This window comes from Anguilla anguilla, chromosome 8, assembly GCF_013347855.1.
Source record: "Anguilla anguilla isolate fAngAng1 chromosome 8, fAngAng1.pri, whole genome shotgun sequence".
Lineage (NCBI taxonomy): Eukaryota > Metazoa > Chordata > Actinopteri > Anguilliformes > Anguillidae > Anguilla > Anguilla anguilla.
Window position 1 is genome coordinate 32,437,029 of NC_049208.1, and position 19,476 is coordinate 32,456,504.

General features: G+C 39.9%; 2 protein-coding genes and 1 long non-coding RNA gene across 8 annotated transcripts in view; 2 read left to right on the plus strand and 1 right to left on the minus strand.

Moving 5' to 3' along the window:
* Positions 1–8,858, plus strand: part of LOC118233806 (DEP domain-containing mTOR-interacting protein-like) — a 32,024-nt gene extending 23,166 nt beyond the window's left edge. For all 3 annotated transcript variants that reach the window (XM_035429785.1, XM_035429783.1, XM_035429784.1), the window contains 3 exons: positions 2,704–2,774; positions 3,406–3,510; positions 6,014–8,858. In XM_035429785.1, coding sequence (XP_035285676.1) covers positions 2,704–2,774; positions 3,406–3,510; positions 6,014–6,142 — 305 coding nt within the window. In that variant the 3' untranslated portion in view covers positions 6,143–8,858. The remainder of the gene's footprint in view (positions 1–2,703; positions 2,775–3,405; positions 3,511–6,013) is intronic.
* Positions 8,859–10,972: 2,114 nt separating this feature from the next.
* On the minus strand, positions 10,973–15,657 carry LOC118233807. Its single transcript, XR_004766570.1, has 3 exons — positions 15,619–15,657; positions 11,930–12,057; positions 10,973–11,060 (listed from the first exon to the last, which is right to left on the minus strand). It is a non-coding gene; the product is annotated as an uncharacterized LOC118233807 (long non-coding RNA).
* LOC118233805 (collagen alpha-1(XIV) chain-like) overlaps positions 14,061–19,476 on the plus strand; it is a 73,121-nt gene continuing 67,705 nt past the window's right edge. For 2 of the 4 annotated variants that reach the window (XM_035429782.1, XM_035429781.1), the window contains exons 1-2: positions 15,551–15,736; positions 17,340–17,462. In XM_035429782.1, coding sequence (XP_035285673.1) covers positions 17,372–17,462 — 91 coding nt within the window. In that variant the 5' untranslated portion in view covers positions 15,551–15,736; positions 17,340–17,371. Of the gene's footprint in view, positions 14,345–14,691; positions 14,716–15,550; positions 15,737–17,277; positions 17,463–19,476 lie in introns of those variants that run through there. The other 2 variants (XM_035429778.1, XM_035429779.1) reach the window with 2 other exon arrangements.

Consider the following 19,476-nt stretch of genomic DNA (forward strand, 5'->3'; position numbering starts at 1 on the left):
TTAAAGTTGTTTTTTGTCAGATGCCATCAAAATCATTATTTTAGGTATGAAAGCCTGTGAGATTCTGGTTGTCAGGGGTAACACGTCTGCGGTGGAGATGGATTTACAGAATTTTATTAGGGCTGTTTAAGTGCACTAACCCAGCCGAACAGCGTAGGCAAATCCAAAAATAACAAAAGCAGAGACCATCAGGAAAAGAGGAGCATGCTTTCATGCTAGCAGGTGGTCCTGAACTTAGCTTGGTGGAGTTTCTTAAGAGGAACAGCTTTACTAAAAATGACTGTGCACAAAAAGAGCACTGGGTTATGGAACTACAGTAGATTTGGTCTTTAGACCGAGAGGAATAGTCAAAGATTCAGATCAGGGTGCAACGGAAACTAGAAAAACTAGTGAACAGTATGTCTGAGGGGACAGAATACATGAGGCTCGACTGATATTGTTTGTATGGGTTAGCCTATAAGATGTAACTTAAAATAAATAAGTCAACTTATCAAGGGCTATGTTTTCATTGCCCCTAAGTCCTCACTGCAGTGTTATAAGAACATTGTGTGTTATATTTGCTTGGATTGCTTTGAGCATACAGGTTTCAATTGTACAGCCGTTTTTAATTTTGTTCCCTGATAAGTACTGTAAATATCACTGGACTGCATTTGCTATTTTCCCATCATGCTCTTACTGTCAGTACAGACATCGCTGTTATTTTCCCATCATGCTCTTACTTTCAGAACAGACATCACTGTCTGGAGAAAGGAACCTGTACAAGAACAGCTTTATTACTCAATCAAATGTGCAACGCATTAACTGTATTAAGTCTGATGGTGTGTGTGTGTGTGCATTCATGTGTTATTATATTATATGACTACACAGTAAAATGTTCAGTGTTATATCAACTCTTACAGAATACATCTGGTCCCTGTTGTTAGAGTTGAATTAACACTGAATTTGTACTGTGTAGGATTAATATACGTTTTACTACAACACTACAAAGTTTTTTTAAATTATTGGCTAATTTTACATTAGTGATGTATGTGAGTTTTACCAAACAAAGTGTTGCGTGACAGTGTGGACTAATCACTGCCTAGATGTAAACATTTCTGTACGGGGGAGATGAAGAGAAATGTTACAGAATAAAAGCCCCTTTCAGATGACATTTATGGAAGATTCCCTTTGGCATGGATATGGAGCTGACATAAGGCCCAGAGCACGTGATGGAAATCCAGGGACTTCAGCCAAGGGGAACTAGTCTGTTCTGGAGAAGAACGGTTTACACTGCAGGGCACTCTTCACCAACACTGTGCCAAGTCGTGGTTGGAAGAATAACACTTAGATATTTACTGCTGTAGTATTTTTCTGCCATAGCACAAAGTTATTCGCTAGAGTGGACTTTCTCCAAAATAACATGGAGATCTCCATGAAATATGCTTCTGCTCCTGAGTGATGCAGTGGTCAACCCTCTACGTCTTACCATAGATATTACCTGGAGTTGTTTTTCTAAGGACTATAATCTAAGATCTCCACTGGAGTCTTCTGCCATTTTCTATGTGTCATATAATTTAGGTAGCCTAGGTCCTTTTCCGGTTCCAGTCAGATGATAATAGAAACATCTGCTGGTTTTGGTGTTTGTGTTTCTGTAACTATGACCTAATTTAACAAGAAGGAGGAACACTTTTGCATTATGTTCATTCTGTCATCTGCAGTGACAATCTCATTATCAGCCATGCTTTTCTTGCATAAGTATAATTATAGAAATTTCCATGCATATTTTCATTACATTCCTGTGTTTCCAAGAGTATTGCACTTTTATGTATTTTTTTTATTTAAGGGTATTTTTTGGCCATCCTGTTTGTGTGGTTAAGTGGTGGTTTGCATCTTGCACTGTGGCCTCTGTTGTTCTGATCGAGAAGTCTTCTGCAGACAGTAATCACTGACACATTCACGTCTGCCTCCTGAAGAGTGTTAATTCTCAGCCTCATAATGGGTTTCTTGACTTTCACTGGCACAACTCTGGCACTCATGTTGACGAACACCAATAACACACTCCAAAGGCAATCAAAACTATATAATCAAGACTAGATACTGAAAGCTCTCTTATAACTGCGCTAACATACCTGACTAATTAGAAACACCTGTGAAGCCATTAGTCCAAAACATGGCACCCTGAAATGGTGGGTATGTATTTGTGGCAAATCTTCAGCCACCGCGGGTTCTTAATCACCACAAACCGACCACTGACACAGGAGTACAGGAATAACTCATTTTATTTCGCACGCGCACACACAGAAACTTAAACCGCTGCGTTTAACAAAACAAAATGCCCAGTTTAGCTCTCATGAAAATGTGCTGCTGCTCTCCGCACGGCATGTGTGTCTTCCCCCCCGCGCCGGCCCAGAAACCACTGCATACATAGAGAGTAACTACTTTCCAGGAACACCTGCACTAATTGACCCATTCCTGGCAGAGTAACTACTTACCAGGAACACCTGTGCTAATTAACTCTCTCCCAGCTCTGTTCCCGTGAGCCACTCCCCCCTGCCTCTCCCCTCAGCTGAGCCACACCCACACCCCCCTACAGTATTAAAAGTGCTTTCATTTCTACAAGGTGAAGCCAAAATGTATAAAAATACATGTTAATAAAATCTGAGAATGTGCACTGTAACCACATGTGAATTGTTTGATTGTTTGTTTGATGTCCGCCCTCTGCAGTGCTGAAGAGACAGGTGAGCCCGGAGGAGCTGCAGACTCCAGGTGGCCCGTACATAAAGAGGACATTCACGGTACATCCTCCGTCCTGTCCTGTATCACTGCTGTACTCTAGATACAGTTTCTTTGGGACATATCGTCATCATATTAAAATCATGTTTACCATTTTAGCGATTGCTCATTTGGAAGTGATCACTCATTTGGAATGGGGAAGATCTCAGGTGAAATTGCTGCCATTTAGTCACTGTGACCATTTACTTCATATGTCTGTAATGTATTTATTTCACAAGAGTGTAGTCTATGATATATGGCAGAGAGAGATTCTTGAGAGAGGTCCCATCTAAAAGAGGCCGTCTAATAAGGAAAAGGAACATGGGCGTGTGACTGATGGTCTTATGTAACAAGTCGTTTCTCTTGTTTACTTTTATGTATTGCGATGTAGACATTGTGTTCAGTGTTTTTCAGGATTTGTTGAGTTATTTGTTTGACTTGTATAGCCATTTTCTCAGCTTGCTCTGACAGTAAGCTTTCTATATATTGTGTTGCGTTCATTGAAAATTCACATTGTGCCACATCGTGTTCTGGGGTAAAGTTCGAGTTCATGGCCAACCCACGAATCACAGATACTTTAATCACGTTTAAGGCCTTTGCATGGCAACAGTTGAATCATTCTCTCATTGTTGACTGGCGGGTGTGAATCTGCAGATTGTGGGCGATGCGGTGGGCTGGGGTTTCGTTGTGAGGGGGAGCAAGCCCTGTCACGTCCAGGCCGTGGATCCCAGTGGCCCTGCGGCTGCAGCTGGAATGAAGGTAAGCAGCAAGGCATTATGGGAAATGCACCCTTGCACCAGTCGAGGACAGGATCTGATTTCCAGTGACTTCTATGACTTCTGCAGCGCACCTTCAATGATTCAAGCATTCCATCACTTTACCTTTTTTCATATATATTATAGATTATTCAGCATGTTAGATTTAACCTTTTTCTTAGTTTTGGTAAATCCTGGGGTGAGTATATGTGATTTTACATGACAACATTCACTACAATGACAGCATCCCCAAAGTAAACAAGTCAGATCCATTATACAAACAGACATGGAAAGTACCGCAGTAATTCCACTTCCATTTCTCACAAGTTGACCAAACAGGCAGTAAATGCTCATACACATGCACGCACACACACACACACACACACACACACACACATACACACTTCCTCTCTCGCCTGTTATCTCTCTGATCAGTGGCCTAATGTACTGTGGCCTGCTTAGCATAGTACTTTTGTCAACACATTAAGGTGGAAAGGTAATGGCCACTTTTAGTTAAATGCTTTGCCCTAATCCCTCATGCATGTTATTTTCCGTTATAGACCACAGTTGTATATAGGTCACACTGAAGCAAACTGGTGGACATCAACATCTAATGCTAACAGAGTGCTTTCATGTTTGTAAAAACTAATAAAAATTTACGTTTACTTTTCTCTTGAACCTATTATGTGGGCTTGAAGTAGTTCAGATTTTAAAATGTGTATGTCTTTGAAGTGATTTATGTATTATAGAATTGAAAGTGTTAATTGTTGTTTGGAAGCATTATCATTATCATTCTTGTTATGTTCCTGGCATCACTGAGTAAGAAACCATTGATGTGGAAGATTAATTTTTTAATGCAAATGTTCCTTTGCTTTCTAAAAGGTGTGCACTTATTACCTCCTTGACTGGATTGTGTAATAGACTGTAGATGAGGCCAAGAAAAACAATAATTTAGTTCTGTATATACAGCGAATGGGCAAAAAGCATATGTAGGAATTCTAATTTATTGATTGTTAGCTGTTTTTTAACCAAACCCTTTAAATAGCTTATCTTTTAAATCTGTTTTATAAAAAAAATATTATTGCAATATTCATTTTGTATGTTTCAGTATAACTGATAAATTAACAGCTGTTATGATGGTAACTATGATATGGAAAAAGCACATTATTTATCATGCCATATGAATCAGATGACACACATAGATAGCTGGTCATTCCTAAACAATAACAATAATAATACAAATAATAACACATTTTTAATGAATAACAATACTACTACTACTAATACTATTAATACTACCACTACTACTATTCCTGCTAATAATAATAATAATAATAACTAGACAATTCCTGCAGAAATTGTGAAGTGTGGTTGCCGCCAATGCAAAATTGACTTTGTGCTGAACAGAGCTTTATACATTGTGTAAACATTGGGCCTCATTATCTTCCTAAGTTTTTTATTAAATTTGTTCTTGAGAAAAGTCCTAAGAAAAGTCTACATCAGATTCATGACGTGTTCTCAAACCGCAGAATGATGTTGAATCCCATTGTCCTCGTAAATTGAAAGTGCCTGCCAGTTGTTCATAATTAGCATAGGTAAATACATCTAGGGTTAGGGTAAGGGTTACAGTTAGGGTTAAGGTTAGGGTTACAGCTTGGGTTAGGGTTAGGTTTACGGCTACCGTTAGGGTTATGGTTACAGCTAGGGTTAGGGTAAGGGTGATAGCTAGGGTTAGGTTTACTGCTAGGGTTAGGTTAGGGTTACAGCTAGGGTTAGGGTTAGGCTTACAGCTAGGGTTAGGGTTAGTGTTAGGGTTACAGTTAGGGTTAGGGTTACAGCTAGGGTTAGGGTTAGTGTGCAGGTTAGGGTTAGGGTTAGGCTTACAGCTAGGGTTAGGGTTAGTGTTAGGGTTACAGCAAGGGTTAGGGTTAGGGTTACAGCTAGGGTTAAGGTTAGGGTTATAGCTAGGGTTAGGGTTACAGATAGGGTTAGGGTTAGTGTTAGGGTTACAGCTAGGGTTAGGGTTTGGATTCTTCACCAATGAACAAAGGACTCTCTACCAATTCCAATGAGGCATCCCACAACTCTCTATAACAAGCAGTTTGAAGGCTATGAAACAATAAACATTGTCAATTTAAATGAATGGCGGAATGTTCGCCCTCGTGATGTCACAATGCTCTGTCTTCAGCTGCTAGCATTGTGATGTCACGATGGTCAGCATTCCACCATTCATTCTCTATGGGGCAAAATTGCCCACAAAAAGTTGAATAATTCAGAAACCATGTGCTTTCCACAAAGTAATAGCACACTATTCCCGATGAAGCCGCTTGATTTGACATATTGCACGTGTATGCGGTGAGAAAACTCTGGGAGGAGTAGAGGTCCAAAAAATGGGTGGAATAAAGAAGAATAATATGTGAGATAATAGTAGTGTGATTGCCAAAGGCAACCACACTAATAATAATAATAATAATAATAATAATAGTAATGATAATCTGCTCTCTCAGGTTTGCCAGTTTGTGGTCTCCGTCAATGGGTTGAACGTTCTGTCGCTGGACTATCGGACGGTCAGCAACCTCATCCTGACTGGCCCGCGCACAGTTGTCATGGAAGTCATGGAGGAGGCGGTTCAGTGAGGAAGGCAGGCAAGCTCCGCCCCCTCAATGATTTCCCCTGTGCAATTTTGTACTACGGGTGCAGGCGAAAAAAGATGGTGGCCCCTCCTTCAGTTAGATCTGGTCTTACGTGCATGACTGGACCCAACTGCTACCTATCTGGAGTCTAACCTTTCTGCACTATTCACAGAGTGCACACCTGTATGTGAATATTTTATGTTTCTCTGAGGCTGATTTAGAAAAGAGGCAGAAATTCCTGGACAATCAATTGTAGAGGAGAACCAGTTTCCGAGAACTGCGTGGCATTGAGTCTTGTACAAGTGTATAAATTTATGGTTACAACACTTGTACAGAGTGAGAAGTGCGAGTGGAGAATTATGGGAAGTTATTACCATTGTGATGTCACCTGCCATACAACATCGAAGATGAAATGTTGTAAAAAAAAAAAAAAATTTATAAAAAAAGAGTGGTAACTTGGTCTTGTTTGACAGGCCTTATAAACAATGAAACATAGTTGAAGTGCACAAAAAATAAGTTCTGGGGCAATATTTGGCTAAATAAGTACAAGTGATCCAGCACTTTATTTAATAAAATATTAACCCGATGGGACATAGATTTGGAGGCAAACAGACAGACTGTAATTCACAGTCAGGAACCAGACAGGAAGTAATATGGAGCTCCTACATGTTACAGGGAACAATATCAATTTCAGGTTGTTTTCACTATGTTTTGTAGTGATTGTGTTGGTAAGAATCTGGTTTTCTGAAATCCAAACTGTTGATGAGTATATCTGCATAACTGCACACATAGGTGTTCATGAATAGGTATGTTTAAAATACTGCAAGCACTTAAGATGAAGACATTTCTTTCGTTGTCTGGTTGAAAACAGGTAACAGAGGGGACTGTACCATTGTGTCTGTGTTACCACTTGCCAACTATGTGTCTTTTTGGAGCACAAAGTATAATAGTACTGTGCCACAGTTAGCTATAAAACAAAGCCTGTATTATAATATAATAAACAATTATATATTTCTCAAAAATATTATGTAGCACTTATCTTTCCAAAACTAAAATGTTTCAAATAACATGCAATACATACAGTATATAAAACAAATTCTATGCGTATGGATAGATGCATATACAAAAGAATTTGGCTTTTAAAATAAGATTTTAGTTTCCAAGCTGAAGTTAGGCTTTTTCAAATTAATTACAGGCTTGCCAAATAGTTATGCTTAAATTAAATGTGATCCAAGCCATAGAACCACAATAAACACAATAGAGCTCTTGATTAAAAAGGCCCATTGTAATATGCATAGATAATGTCCCAGGTCTGATAACAGTCAGTATTTTGCAGTTTTGCCTCCGGTGTTTAAGATGTACAGAATGCATGATCAGGAAAGTGCACTAACATGTTTTCTTGTAGGATAACAAACATAGTGCTTTTTATGCTGTCATTCTGTTTATTACTGATTGAGCTATTTTAAGTGGGGACTTAAGCATGCCATGACATCCCATTTCCTCTTTATACTCTATACGCATTTGGCCCCCCTGTTTTCTGACAACTGAAAAGAACCTTGGTTTTTTTATTTTATTGTACGTGTATTTTGTCATTACAGTTTTTAGTTGCTGACTGAGAATGGAAATAGGTTTTTTTTTTTTGGTTTTTTTTTCTGGATCAGAGTTGAGACATTTATGCTGTGTTTATAACAGTGGATTCATATACTGTAGCCAAGTTAACTGGCAAATGTGTAGGCAAAGATATCTATCGTACAATTACAAGCTTCACACATTTGCCTTCGCACTGTCGTATGGCTAACTTTGCTGTTAATTACCTCAAATCAATAATACTCTCTAGACCCGATACTGTTCTTTCCACTAATATTATTTAATGGCAAGAGAATATTATTTCATTTCATGTAATGTAGCTTGACAATCTGTGTTTTTTTTTAAACTAAAGACAGGGATAAACCAGATGTTTTATGGTAAGTTCACAGTCAGATCAGCCTCTTCTGTGTTCTGGTGAAACCATGCGAATCAGGAAAGTAAGCTGAAATGAAGATCATTGAAAAGGGACTGTCATTTTACAGCTCTCTAATGTATATGAAATATATGTTTTCCACTTAATATTGTCAAAGCTGTAATATATAATGATTGCTATGCAGAATACAAGTTGACTGAAATGTTTTTTCTTTCATTGTTTCCGTAATATTTGGGCAAACTAGTGACTGTAAAGGTACCGAACTTGCATTTTATAATTCAGCCATTGAGCAATAAGGTACAGTAACTTTTTTCTTTACTAAAATTTGCTTGACTGAATAATTTGTTTGATGCTAATGCTCAAATGATGTGTTTATCATACAAGGATTTTAAAGAATTATGATTGTTTGAAACAATTTTGATTTGTATCCAACGAGTTCAAAGTTTTATTCATTGTATTGCAACTCCAGAATAGTCCCTATACACAGTTAAATGTTAAATCAGTGCATGCAGAGTCCATATGGTCCCTGTTAGACTCATATGTACTCTGTTACAGTGGAATTAGCACTGGATAATTTACAGTGTATCAATAGATAACCACAGTGGCAAGGGAAGTTTGAGAGAAGAAAGGTTTACTTTTATAATGCTTTGCTTTAGTAATTGTCTTACTGCCATAATGTACTGTACCAGCAAACTACTGAGACAAACACTGCAAATGACAGATTTTGACAGCAGGATCAGTAAACTATACCTTCAGAAATCCATCTGGTTTTTCTTCAATATAAAGGCCATTTTGTTGTACCCCCCTCTGTTGGCCATGCAGAGGTAATGCACTCTGTTTTTGGAACAAAACCTGCATCATAAGAAGAAATATAGGGAATTGCTTTCACTCTGAGTGAGTGCACTATACATGGAAGGATTTAGTGCACCTTATACTTATGCCTGAAAGCAGCATTGCACTGTATTGGAATCCAAGCAATCTTCCACAAAAACACCCAAAGAAGAAGACAATTTGTCCTACCAGTCCGTTTTGTATTTCTACTTCTCTAAACAGTTTGTTCCCTTCAATAAGCATTTATGAAATGTGCGATTGAAATCACTTCACAAATGAGTATTTATAAACAAATAAATAAACACGTTTGATTTTTTTAAAAACTGAATGCCAATTTAAAAACCAAATGTGATATAATCCTCAGTCCTCATATAACAATGTCCCCAGCAGGTGGTAGTATTACACCACATTTGCTTACAGAACCCAACTGTTCCTTTTTCATTCCATTGCATTATGTAGTATTTCTCGTTTTCAAGCTAGCATATGTATCTTTACTCAGAATGTTCCATGAAGGCCATTAAGACGAGTGACTAATTGACTGTATGTTCAACTTCACATGGAGAGAAGTAACCATAGCAGAGCATGACCTGGGTTCATAATCCAGATTTGGCATTCATGTTTTGCCACAAGGCACATCTACACACTGCAGAAACTGCACTAAATCCGACAAGAGTCACTTTATTTCAATGTTCCGTTTTCACTTTTATTCATATCTGTAATTTAAATCAATTTCCAAATAAATACAAAAAAACTTTGTAGATTACAATTATAGATTAGTTTTGACAAAACTAAATGTGGCAGGGCTCCCTGAAAGGAAAAATGTTAAAATGCTAATAATCTAACGGGTCACAAACAAAATGACAAGTTATTCTTTTTTTAATTCCCCAGCCATGACTGGAGAGGAAGAGTTGGTCATTGTCCTTTCCCCAGTTCTCCTTGCATGGGTGATGCATTCTTTAGACTGAGCTCTCTGCTGCAGCAGAGACGAGCGCTGGGATCAGGAGCGATGTTGTTGTTCTCTTAACTTTTCCTTTGGGAAGGGATGGGGGTCAGGGGTGTTGCATCCCGGGCCCGAATTCCTCTCCCCGTAGACGCCTGTACTGTCAGAATTCCCTGTACTCGGGAGGTGGGTGGACTCTGACTGACTGAACCACGCAAGAACAAACAGTTGAACAATATCTTACATGCTTTTTTTTTTTTCAAGTCTTTTGTGAAAAAAAACCTCACATTTCAACAGGTCCAATATGCAAAGACCTGATGAGCTAAACTCATAACCTGATATTTCTCTGTTCACGCACACTATTACTAGTCCTATCATGCTTCAGTCAATTGTCCTACATACTTTTTCATGTGTTCAAAGTTCAAGTTGAGAGACTAACATTGTTGGTGGAGTTTTCCTGTATAACTGATGCTGTTCTGGTTTCCAATGCAAATTAAAGCTCCCCATCGACTATAATAGTCACTCAATGGGTCTGCATGCATCTGCAATACTGGGCTCAGTGGAAAATTACCAGTGGTGCCCTGTGAGCTTCGTGCTGAAGCACTATGGTGTGAGGTTATCGATTTAACATATTGATGATACTTCATGGCTCCTGTCATAACCATGACCCTGCCGTCGTCTTAAAGAGCTGCATTCTTCACCGCCCCCCCAGCCTTGTTCAGACACGTCCAGCAGAGAAGCCTCAGGTGCAACCCATCCCCCTATAGATCTGAGTGGAGTTATGCAACATTGTCTTTGCATGGAAAACTGTCCATCTCGAGGCACTTGGGCTGTTCAACGGTTCACTGTTTTTGGGGAGTCCCTCTCTCTCTCTCTCTCTCTCCCCCCTCCCCCATCCCACATCCCTCTCTCTCTCTCTCTCTCTCTCCCCCCTCCCCCATCCCACATCCCTCTCTCTCTCTCTCTCTCTCTTTCAGCCTAACATAATGTACGACTGCTGAGCCTTTTCTTCAGGTGGGATTCATACCTTTAACATGTTGATTGTAAGTCCACACAACTGCGCCACAATGCTTCCCGTTTGTATAGTCAGATAATTGTAATGTTACAGCCTTTGTGCAGATTGGCTCAACCAGGAGCCACTTAACTCCGCTGCACTTTCTCCAACCTGCTCATCATAAACTGCAAACCACCTGCAAACAACCAAACAAGCCTCTCATTAAGACAAACGCCACTATTAGCTCCAGGTTCTCCAGTTGTAATGAGAGCTCTCAGTAACAACATACTTTCAGAAGGTCATGAACTGTTGACAAAGAGCATATAATTGTCCTGTGTATATAAGTCAACAACACCCCACTGCTGAAAATATACACAGCAAAATGTTCTGTGCAAAATCAACTCTGAGTACTTTTACATTACATTACATTACATTTATTTAGCAGATGCTTTTATCCAAAGCGACGTACAAAAGTACATTTCATGGTCATGGACAACTACAAAACACAGGATTAATAAGGCACGATACTCATTTCGTACAGCTATTTCTAGCCAAGAGCACATTTCAGTTCACCCAGTGAACACTATTCTGACCTAACTGACCTTTTAAATGTAATAGAGTGAATGTGATCCTTATATGTTTCGTGTCATATCTGCAACTCCAGATGTGAGAAAATGGAGTGTACAGAGCAGAGAGGTCACACCGTCAGGTAAGTTAGCCAGGCTTAAGCCTAATTTATACTTCTGCGTTGAATCTATGCCGTAGGTACGGCGTAGCCGCGTTCCCTATGCCGTAGCCTACACCGTAGCCTGATGTGCACCTCCTCAAAAGTGTAACTACACGTCGTGGCGATGCAGACCGCAACAACTGTGATTGGTCCGCTTGGTAGCATCGCATTTCCTCCTATGAATTTCCAACTAGCGTTTTGGCGGTGTATTGCAGAGCGACGCAGACAGACCAGTGCACAAGTATAAATGCTAACAACGGCGTAGGGCACTTGCGTAGGTTACGGCGTAGGCTCTACGTAGATTCAACGCAAAAGTATAAATCAGGCTTTAGTGTTACCCTCTTCTCCAGGCTGCCATCTTGAGCAGGATCCAGGCTCCTCTCCAGCCAGGGCTCCTCTGGTCCGGTATGGAAGCTGTGTGGGTTTCCACATTCTTCAAGCATGTTTTCACTTCAGTTGACTGGCTCTAGAAAGGAAGTATAAAGAGTCGAGCCAGGGTGAAGGTCAGTGTGCTGGCAGCTGAAACTAGGGAAGCAGGATTGCATCACAGCCGGGCCCCATTTCATGCTGAGATATCTGGATATCTGAATCATCACACCAGAATCATTCTAGAACAATTCAAACCACTTCTCTGTTAAAATGGACAATGGAATGTCTTTTTTTTAAGCATGAAAGTGGTTACAGCAAAGAGATCATTAAATATTCTTAACTAAACATACTCAGTTTAAGGCCAAGGAACAAGTGAACAAACGTGCTGCTGTTGCTAAGGGACCAGCTAGTTTTTTTTGATGTACTGTACACAAAAAGCCTTCTCCACAACTTTCCTGAGTCTGGATTTCTTCTTCTTTCTTCTCCAAAACGGTTACTAAGATTTGTTACATAATTTTTGTATATAGACAGTGTAAAGACAGTATAGACAGTATAAAGCATGCTGAATAAAGAGAGACTTGATGCTGCATCATTGTGATAAGGAAATCAATAGAACACACACACACACACACAAGGTGGAACAAAACAGAGAACTTATGAGGATGAGTGGATTTTTTCAAGCGCTTCAATATGAAATTGTTACGAGTCTCTTAAATATCACTGTAGATTCCAAAAATGCTGTACATATTTTATATATCCACTTTAGAGATACATATACTCCTCTATGAATAGTTTTTGCTCTATGGACATTATTGTTCTGGATGAGGTACAGCATGTTTATATTTCAACCCTGGTTTTGGTTAGAGATAATCTCCAAAATCAATATCGAATAGGAAAGTGTCTATCGTGAAAGTGGGAAAATGACTATACTTTAGATGACTGTGACAATGATGATGATGAAGTCATACAGCCTTTTCCCTCTGGTTACCTAACTTACAAAATATGACGGGGGATACAATTCAAAAATCAACATACCCAAATGAACCAAGAGGAATTAAGGATCAACCCTGCCTTGTATGGTCTGTAATCAATGTCAGGTTATTTATGGAATATTTGACCTATTTTACTCTATGTTTTGGAATGTTTGTATACCGAGGACTGTTGCAGGAAATACAAGTCATGCTGTAATTGATAATACACCTGGCATCACAGCCTCCATTTGGGGCTATACACATAGGTGAAACTTGGGGACTCTGTAACACTGCTATTTATTTATTCATTCCTTTGTTTATTTATCTGTTAGCTGTGTCCTGCTGCAGTTGGTGACCAATAAGCCTAGCAGTGCAATAAATTAACATAAGGGTTGTATAACCAACATATTGTACTGCTTCCAAATCCAGCTCTTTCCATTCCCAAGTTTGATACTGTAGCCGGTTTGCCTGCCAGCAGGATCTTTGGGTGGACAGGAACAGCAAAGTGTTATTTTAATGATGATTTGGAGGTTTAGCTGTCACGACTTAAGACAGAACCATGCCATCCCTGGGTAGACACACCTGAAGTGGCCTGGCACTTGAGCGATTTTGGATGAGATATTCCTATGGAGGTATTTTTGTAGCAAATGTCACCAATCTGTAGAATGAGTTCACAGATCTGTAAATGGGGTTTCACAAATCTGTAGAATGGATTCAAAAATCTGTAAATGGTTTCCCAAATCTGTAGAATGCATTCACAAATCTCTAAATTAATGTGAAAATACAGGCAATAACTATTTCTTGAGCCAAGACAACTCAGTAATTACCTCTCAAGTCAACTAGTGCAAATAGAACTCAGTCATTACAACCTCTCAAATCAACTAGTGCAAAGACAACCCAGTAATTACAACCTCTCAAATCAACTACTTGTAAAGACAACTCAATTACAACCTCTCAAATCAACTAGTGCAAAGACAACTCAGTAATTACAACCTCTCAAATCAACCTATTACAACCTCTGACTCTTGCACCAAATTTTGCAGTGTACCCATGACATCATGCTCTGTCATATTTCTACAGGGAACAAAATGACGGGCAGCTACATAGACAACAGAGTGCGCAAAAACGGCCTATATAGAACGAGATGTTGATTTATTCTGCATTGAAATAATTTACGAAGACTTGGTAACGTTTGCTGTACCAATAATTTAGAATCTGGGACAGAGTATTCCCTTAGCTAGCTAACGTCAATTTTTCTTGATAATTCTATCATGAAGCAAGCTCGATTCCAAACTCAAAGCTGATTTAGACTGAATACCCTGTCCTAGATTCCACTTCGCGCTCTGATGTAGTTATCCGTTACAGTATATTGTTCCCAGTAGAAATATCACATCCTATGTAGGTTGTCCGTGGGTGAGTTCCCTGCCTTTTTTGAGTTTTACATTTTAGGATTTGGCTAGACTACAGGTTCACTTCACTTTTTTTAACGACAGGTGAACTTCTTAAAAGGGCGCAGTATTAGCACAACTACTGTACCAATCCAATTTTAAAATGCGCGAATCGAGGTAGCCTATATATTGCCAGATTTGGTGCAAAATCGGGAGGGTGTAAGATGTTGATATGAGAGGTTGTAATTACTGAGTTGTCTTTGCACTAGTTGATTTGAGAGGTTGTAATTAATGAGTTGTCTTTGCTATATTTGAAGCTGTGATTGCGTGCATTCTCACATTAATCTACAGATTTGTGAATCCATTCTACAGATTTGGGAAACCATTTACAGATAGGTGAGTCCATTCTACAGATTAAAAAAAAAAAAAAAAAACTTTTGCTCCAAAAATACCGCCATATATTCCCATCTCGCAATTACAGAACATTGCATGTGCCAGCGTGCGACCTACTCAAGCCCACGAGGGCAGTCACCTCCAAGAAGCCAAGGTGACCAGCTCCATGCCATTGACCATCTGTTTTCGGACAATTCTTTTATTTAAGTAACTTCATCTGAAAGTGAATTAGCACGTGGCCTCACCATGATCGAAAATCTGCATATAGTTATGTGAGAAATGTTATTCCAGCTCGAAACTCAATGCATTTGACATTTAAGATGCCCTACCAAGTTCATATACGATATATAGGCTACCGTAAATATAGGCTATTCAATCACCTTTTTGATGTTGGACAATAGTTAATTCAGCCTTCAGATTGTATTAATGTATCAAGGCATTACCAGGAATGATTAAGTTAAATTGCGATAGATCATAACACGATAGCCGGAACCATAAATTAGGCCCCTGTCCAGCCACTTCAATCCCACTCATTTTGAGACGCACGGTGAACATTTACTTCCAAAATCTGTTAAGATAAGACCAGCTACGAGCGAAAATAGGTGCCCCTGGGATATCCAGTTTTTACTTTTATGGCTCACTGCTTGTCCAACTCTCTCTCTCTCTCTCTCTCTCTCTCTCTCTCTCTCTCTCTCTCTCTCTCTCTCTCTCTCTCTCTCTCTCTCTCTCTCTCTCTCTCTCTCTCTCTCTCTCTCTCTCTCTCTCTCTCTCTCTCTCTCTCTCTCTCTCTCTCTCTCTCTCTCTCTCTCTCTCTCTCTCTCTCTCTCTCTCGCTGAAGATGAAAGGTGAAGGAATGAATAGCTCGGGGGATGAGTGAGTGAATAGTGCCGCGCAAGAAACACCCACCTCCGCAAGTCTGGACCGACGAAGAAGGAGCTGGGGAGAGTTTGCAAGTATCAGGGGAAGTCAGTCACCTTTTCACACGTAGTGAGGATCCTCTGGGAAGAAAACTCTTTTTTGAACGGTATGTTTTTGTTTGTTTTTTAGTTTTGTTATATTTTGCATATACATTTGTTGGTTCTACATATGCACACGACCAGTGGAATAGTTTTCGATTACTGATCTGGGTCGATAATTTGAAAGTAAGATTAATTCACTTATGAAGGAAAATTCTGATTGCATGCTGCCTGTTTCAGTTCAAGCGTGCACAGTTCAACCGAACAAAATATTTCAGATATTTTGACAGCGATGTTTACAGCTACACAGCAGACTGTTTGTTCTCATTACAATATCACAGCGTGCCGTATATATATGATTTAGTGTCGTAGATTTGCATTAGCCTGTAATAATCTATTGCATTAAATGATATAATTGATATGAATGCCCTGCGAAATCGATCATATTTCTGTCTAGATTCGAACTGGAATAAGAAGGCAGAAATCATTATAGGGCTTCATGTTTTAAAAAAATCTGTTGACATACATTGCATTGGGAATTTAAATGCTAATCATTACTGACACATGAACTGTGACTCATGCTACTTGGTTATAATTTTTATCTGTTTTTTTTTGTTTTTCTTGCATCGATATATAAACGGAAATATTTCACAATGTATATGCATGCTAAATGTTTTGTACTAGTTTAGTGTGCGCAGATTTTAAACTAATTTCCTGCTGCTTATAATCAACTTTTCAATTAGCTGTATATTTGAATTAAAATGATTCACATAAAAGGACTTCAATAGCTTATGTTTCGTGCAATTTCAATGGATTGTTTGGACTTTGGACAGACAGGTACAGTACCGATCCAGTGCCAATACTTCTGAATTTCAGAAGATCTTGTATTTACCTTGGTCTTGATTAATTTGCTATTCCAATATCATTTGATGTGCAATGTTTTGCTGTTTGTCTTTGTTAGTGTACACTGACAAAACACAAACATTGGAACAGATTTGACCCTACAGTATGTGTCTTTGTCCCTGTAGTAGAGCTACAAGGTGTAATATGCAAATACATATCCTAATGCCTCAATCACTGCGCTGAAGCAGTGCCTTTTTCTTTTGTGGTTCAATTAATACATTTATTAATTGTTCTCTGCAGAACTGCTATTTACATGTGTATTTTGTTGTAGCTATATTATATCAGATTATTGTCAAATATAAGTGATTATTTGTCCATTTTTTGACCAGTTAAAACAGGGGTTTGCCCGAATAAAGAACAGCCTTTCCCCGTCACATTGTCTGAAACAGAGCAGTGTATGAATTGGAAATGGAATCACTGTGCTGGTGAGGTGTGCTATTGTGTCTTTAATAAACACATTTATTTGTTCCATGATTGGATTGGTCTTGTTGTTCTCAAATGGAACTTAGACAGGGAAATTTAACCCCTGATTCATTAAGGTTACTTTAACTGCACGGTGCACCGGATATAGGACGCGGATAAACCGGAAACCCTGAACTGTGTAAAAAAGCGCTGGCATAGGTAGAAAAATCTAGAATCTTCCGTCTTTCCTTGTGTGACTTACAGGTACTCCAACGAATGAGTGCCTGCTTTCCTTCCTCCTCAGCAGCCCTGTGCCGGTGCAGTTTACGGTCCCGTTGACAGGTCTGTCTCCTTCTGTGGATCCAGGTGTCCTGTGAATCCCCCACGTTGCGTAAAGGATGCAGATTTTGGGACTTGGGACTAGGGGATTCTTCCCAGTCTTCTTGGTCACACTGGCCACCATTTTCACCAGCCCAGCTCAGGGTCAAGGTAAATACTGCTGAGTGTGTCTGTATCTGTCGCAGGTCTTTTGATGTGCAGGTTTGGTCCAGTGACATTGTTTTGTTTCACCACTTTCCAGTATCCTTCCAAGACCCAGCAATTAATTTTGGTCCCCTGCATTCCCGTCAGTCTCTGGTTTTAATATCAAAATGCTCTGTGCTGCAACCTACACTGGAAGGGACCATTAATAAAAATAAAAGAAACCATATTCTTTAAAACATTATGGCTGCAAAATGTTTTTGTAATCCAAAGCCACTTGTATTATGTAAAAAAAAATGGAATCCTTTTTTTCTGCCAGGTCTCAGGAGGATATGTGGTGTTTTTCTGTTTGTTGTTTTTTTCTGACTCTCGTTACGTTATTTTAACCATGTTCAACAGTGTGACGTCCACGCATCCAGACGTCCACGTACAAACAGCAGCAATGCAGTCAAGATGGGCTACATTTAAGCTCTGCAGTGTTGTTTTCCATTCAAACCAAAAGAAGAATTACTGATACCTGAGAGGCTGGACCCTGCATTGAGTGTGAATTCTCTTAAAAGTTTAATTAGCATGTCTGAGGGGGTCCAGGCTGACATTCCTGCATGGCCCTTAAGTGAAGTCAACCTCAAAATTCTTTTAAAGCGCACACAACGCGCAGCTGCGGAACTGTTCCTCTCCATAAAACATCCAGTTGCTAAGAGCCTGAATTGCCCACTGTGGAGAACGCGTGGTGTGGACAATTTATTCAATTAATCTCCGGAGTGTTTCCATTGGGTACGGCCCAAAATATCACTCAGCGGAGAGAGCCAAGCAGGTATGGGTTGAAACGCCCCATCGGGGGAGTAGGGGGGGATGGCTTCCCATTTAAATGTTCCTCAGTGGAGAAGAGCCAGCGGGTGCGAGCTACAGCCACCCCCCTGGAGAGCGCCTGGCGGGTACAGGCCGAAACCCCTCTCTCGAAAGCAGCCGGAGGGCGGGAGTTGGGGCGTCTGCCCTTGGAGTGTTTGTTGGAAGCATAGGCTGTGGGATCACCGGAGCACTCAGCCCAGGGGGGGTCAGCTGAAGACTCCCCAGCTCATTTCCGAATGATGGGGGCGCTTTGTGCCCCTGAAAGCCGGCTTGCGTTCCTCATTGAGACCGTCTCTTGCAGGGAAAAAAAGCTCCCAGGTTTTTTTGCTGCGAGTGCTGATCTTTCTGCGCGAGTGTTTTTTTGATGTCGTACGACTTTGGAAGGTGAAAGTGTGGTTGAATCTCTTCGAGTTTTTCAGAAGCGGAGTCCTTAGTGTTGTAGGCCCCTCAGCGGAAGATTGAGCTGTTGGTAAAAGATAAGTAGTCAAAGCATTTCGAAATGAAAGGCAAGCAAATGTCAAATAAGCCAACTGAATAAAAATGATAAAAGAGCTCTGAAGGCTTAGAGGTGTGTTCGCTCAGCCAACACAGAGTGGAATAAATGACCGATAGCCAAGCCAATAACAGCAGATTACTGTCAAATGTCTGTACATCGCCCTTATTCAGGGCCCACTGCTGGTATCCTTCAAGTAGCAAGTCAGAACTTGATTCGGTAGTGCTGGAAGCCCCGCCTTTCCCTGTCAGGGAATGAGATCATGAGAGGACAGGAAAGCAGAGGAAAAGTACAGAGATGTGACATTAAGAAGAATGTCTTCTTGTGATTCAAGCATTTGTCCTTTACAGCGGCTTATTCAGTTTGCTATTATGACTCACATCCAGCTACAGTTCTGTGAATTCGGGACCCGTCTCTGAGCAATGTTTTATTGTGGAAAGATGTTTAAAAAATGAGTGAACGACTGTTTTCACAGTGTTATCGTTGTGTCTGCAAAACTTTGATTTGTGTTGTACTGTAATTCTATGAAGCACAGTGCTACAAGGCCTTCAGGACAGGGTTTCTGCCTCCTTCTGAAGCACATTGCAGCCGATTCTCACCGTCACTTTCTCCCTTTCATATTTTGCCCTAAAATTTCATGCTTGTATTATTTTTGTTGTTCCTTAGAGATTTGTATTTTCC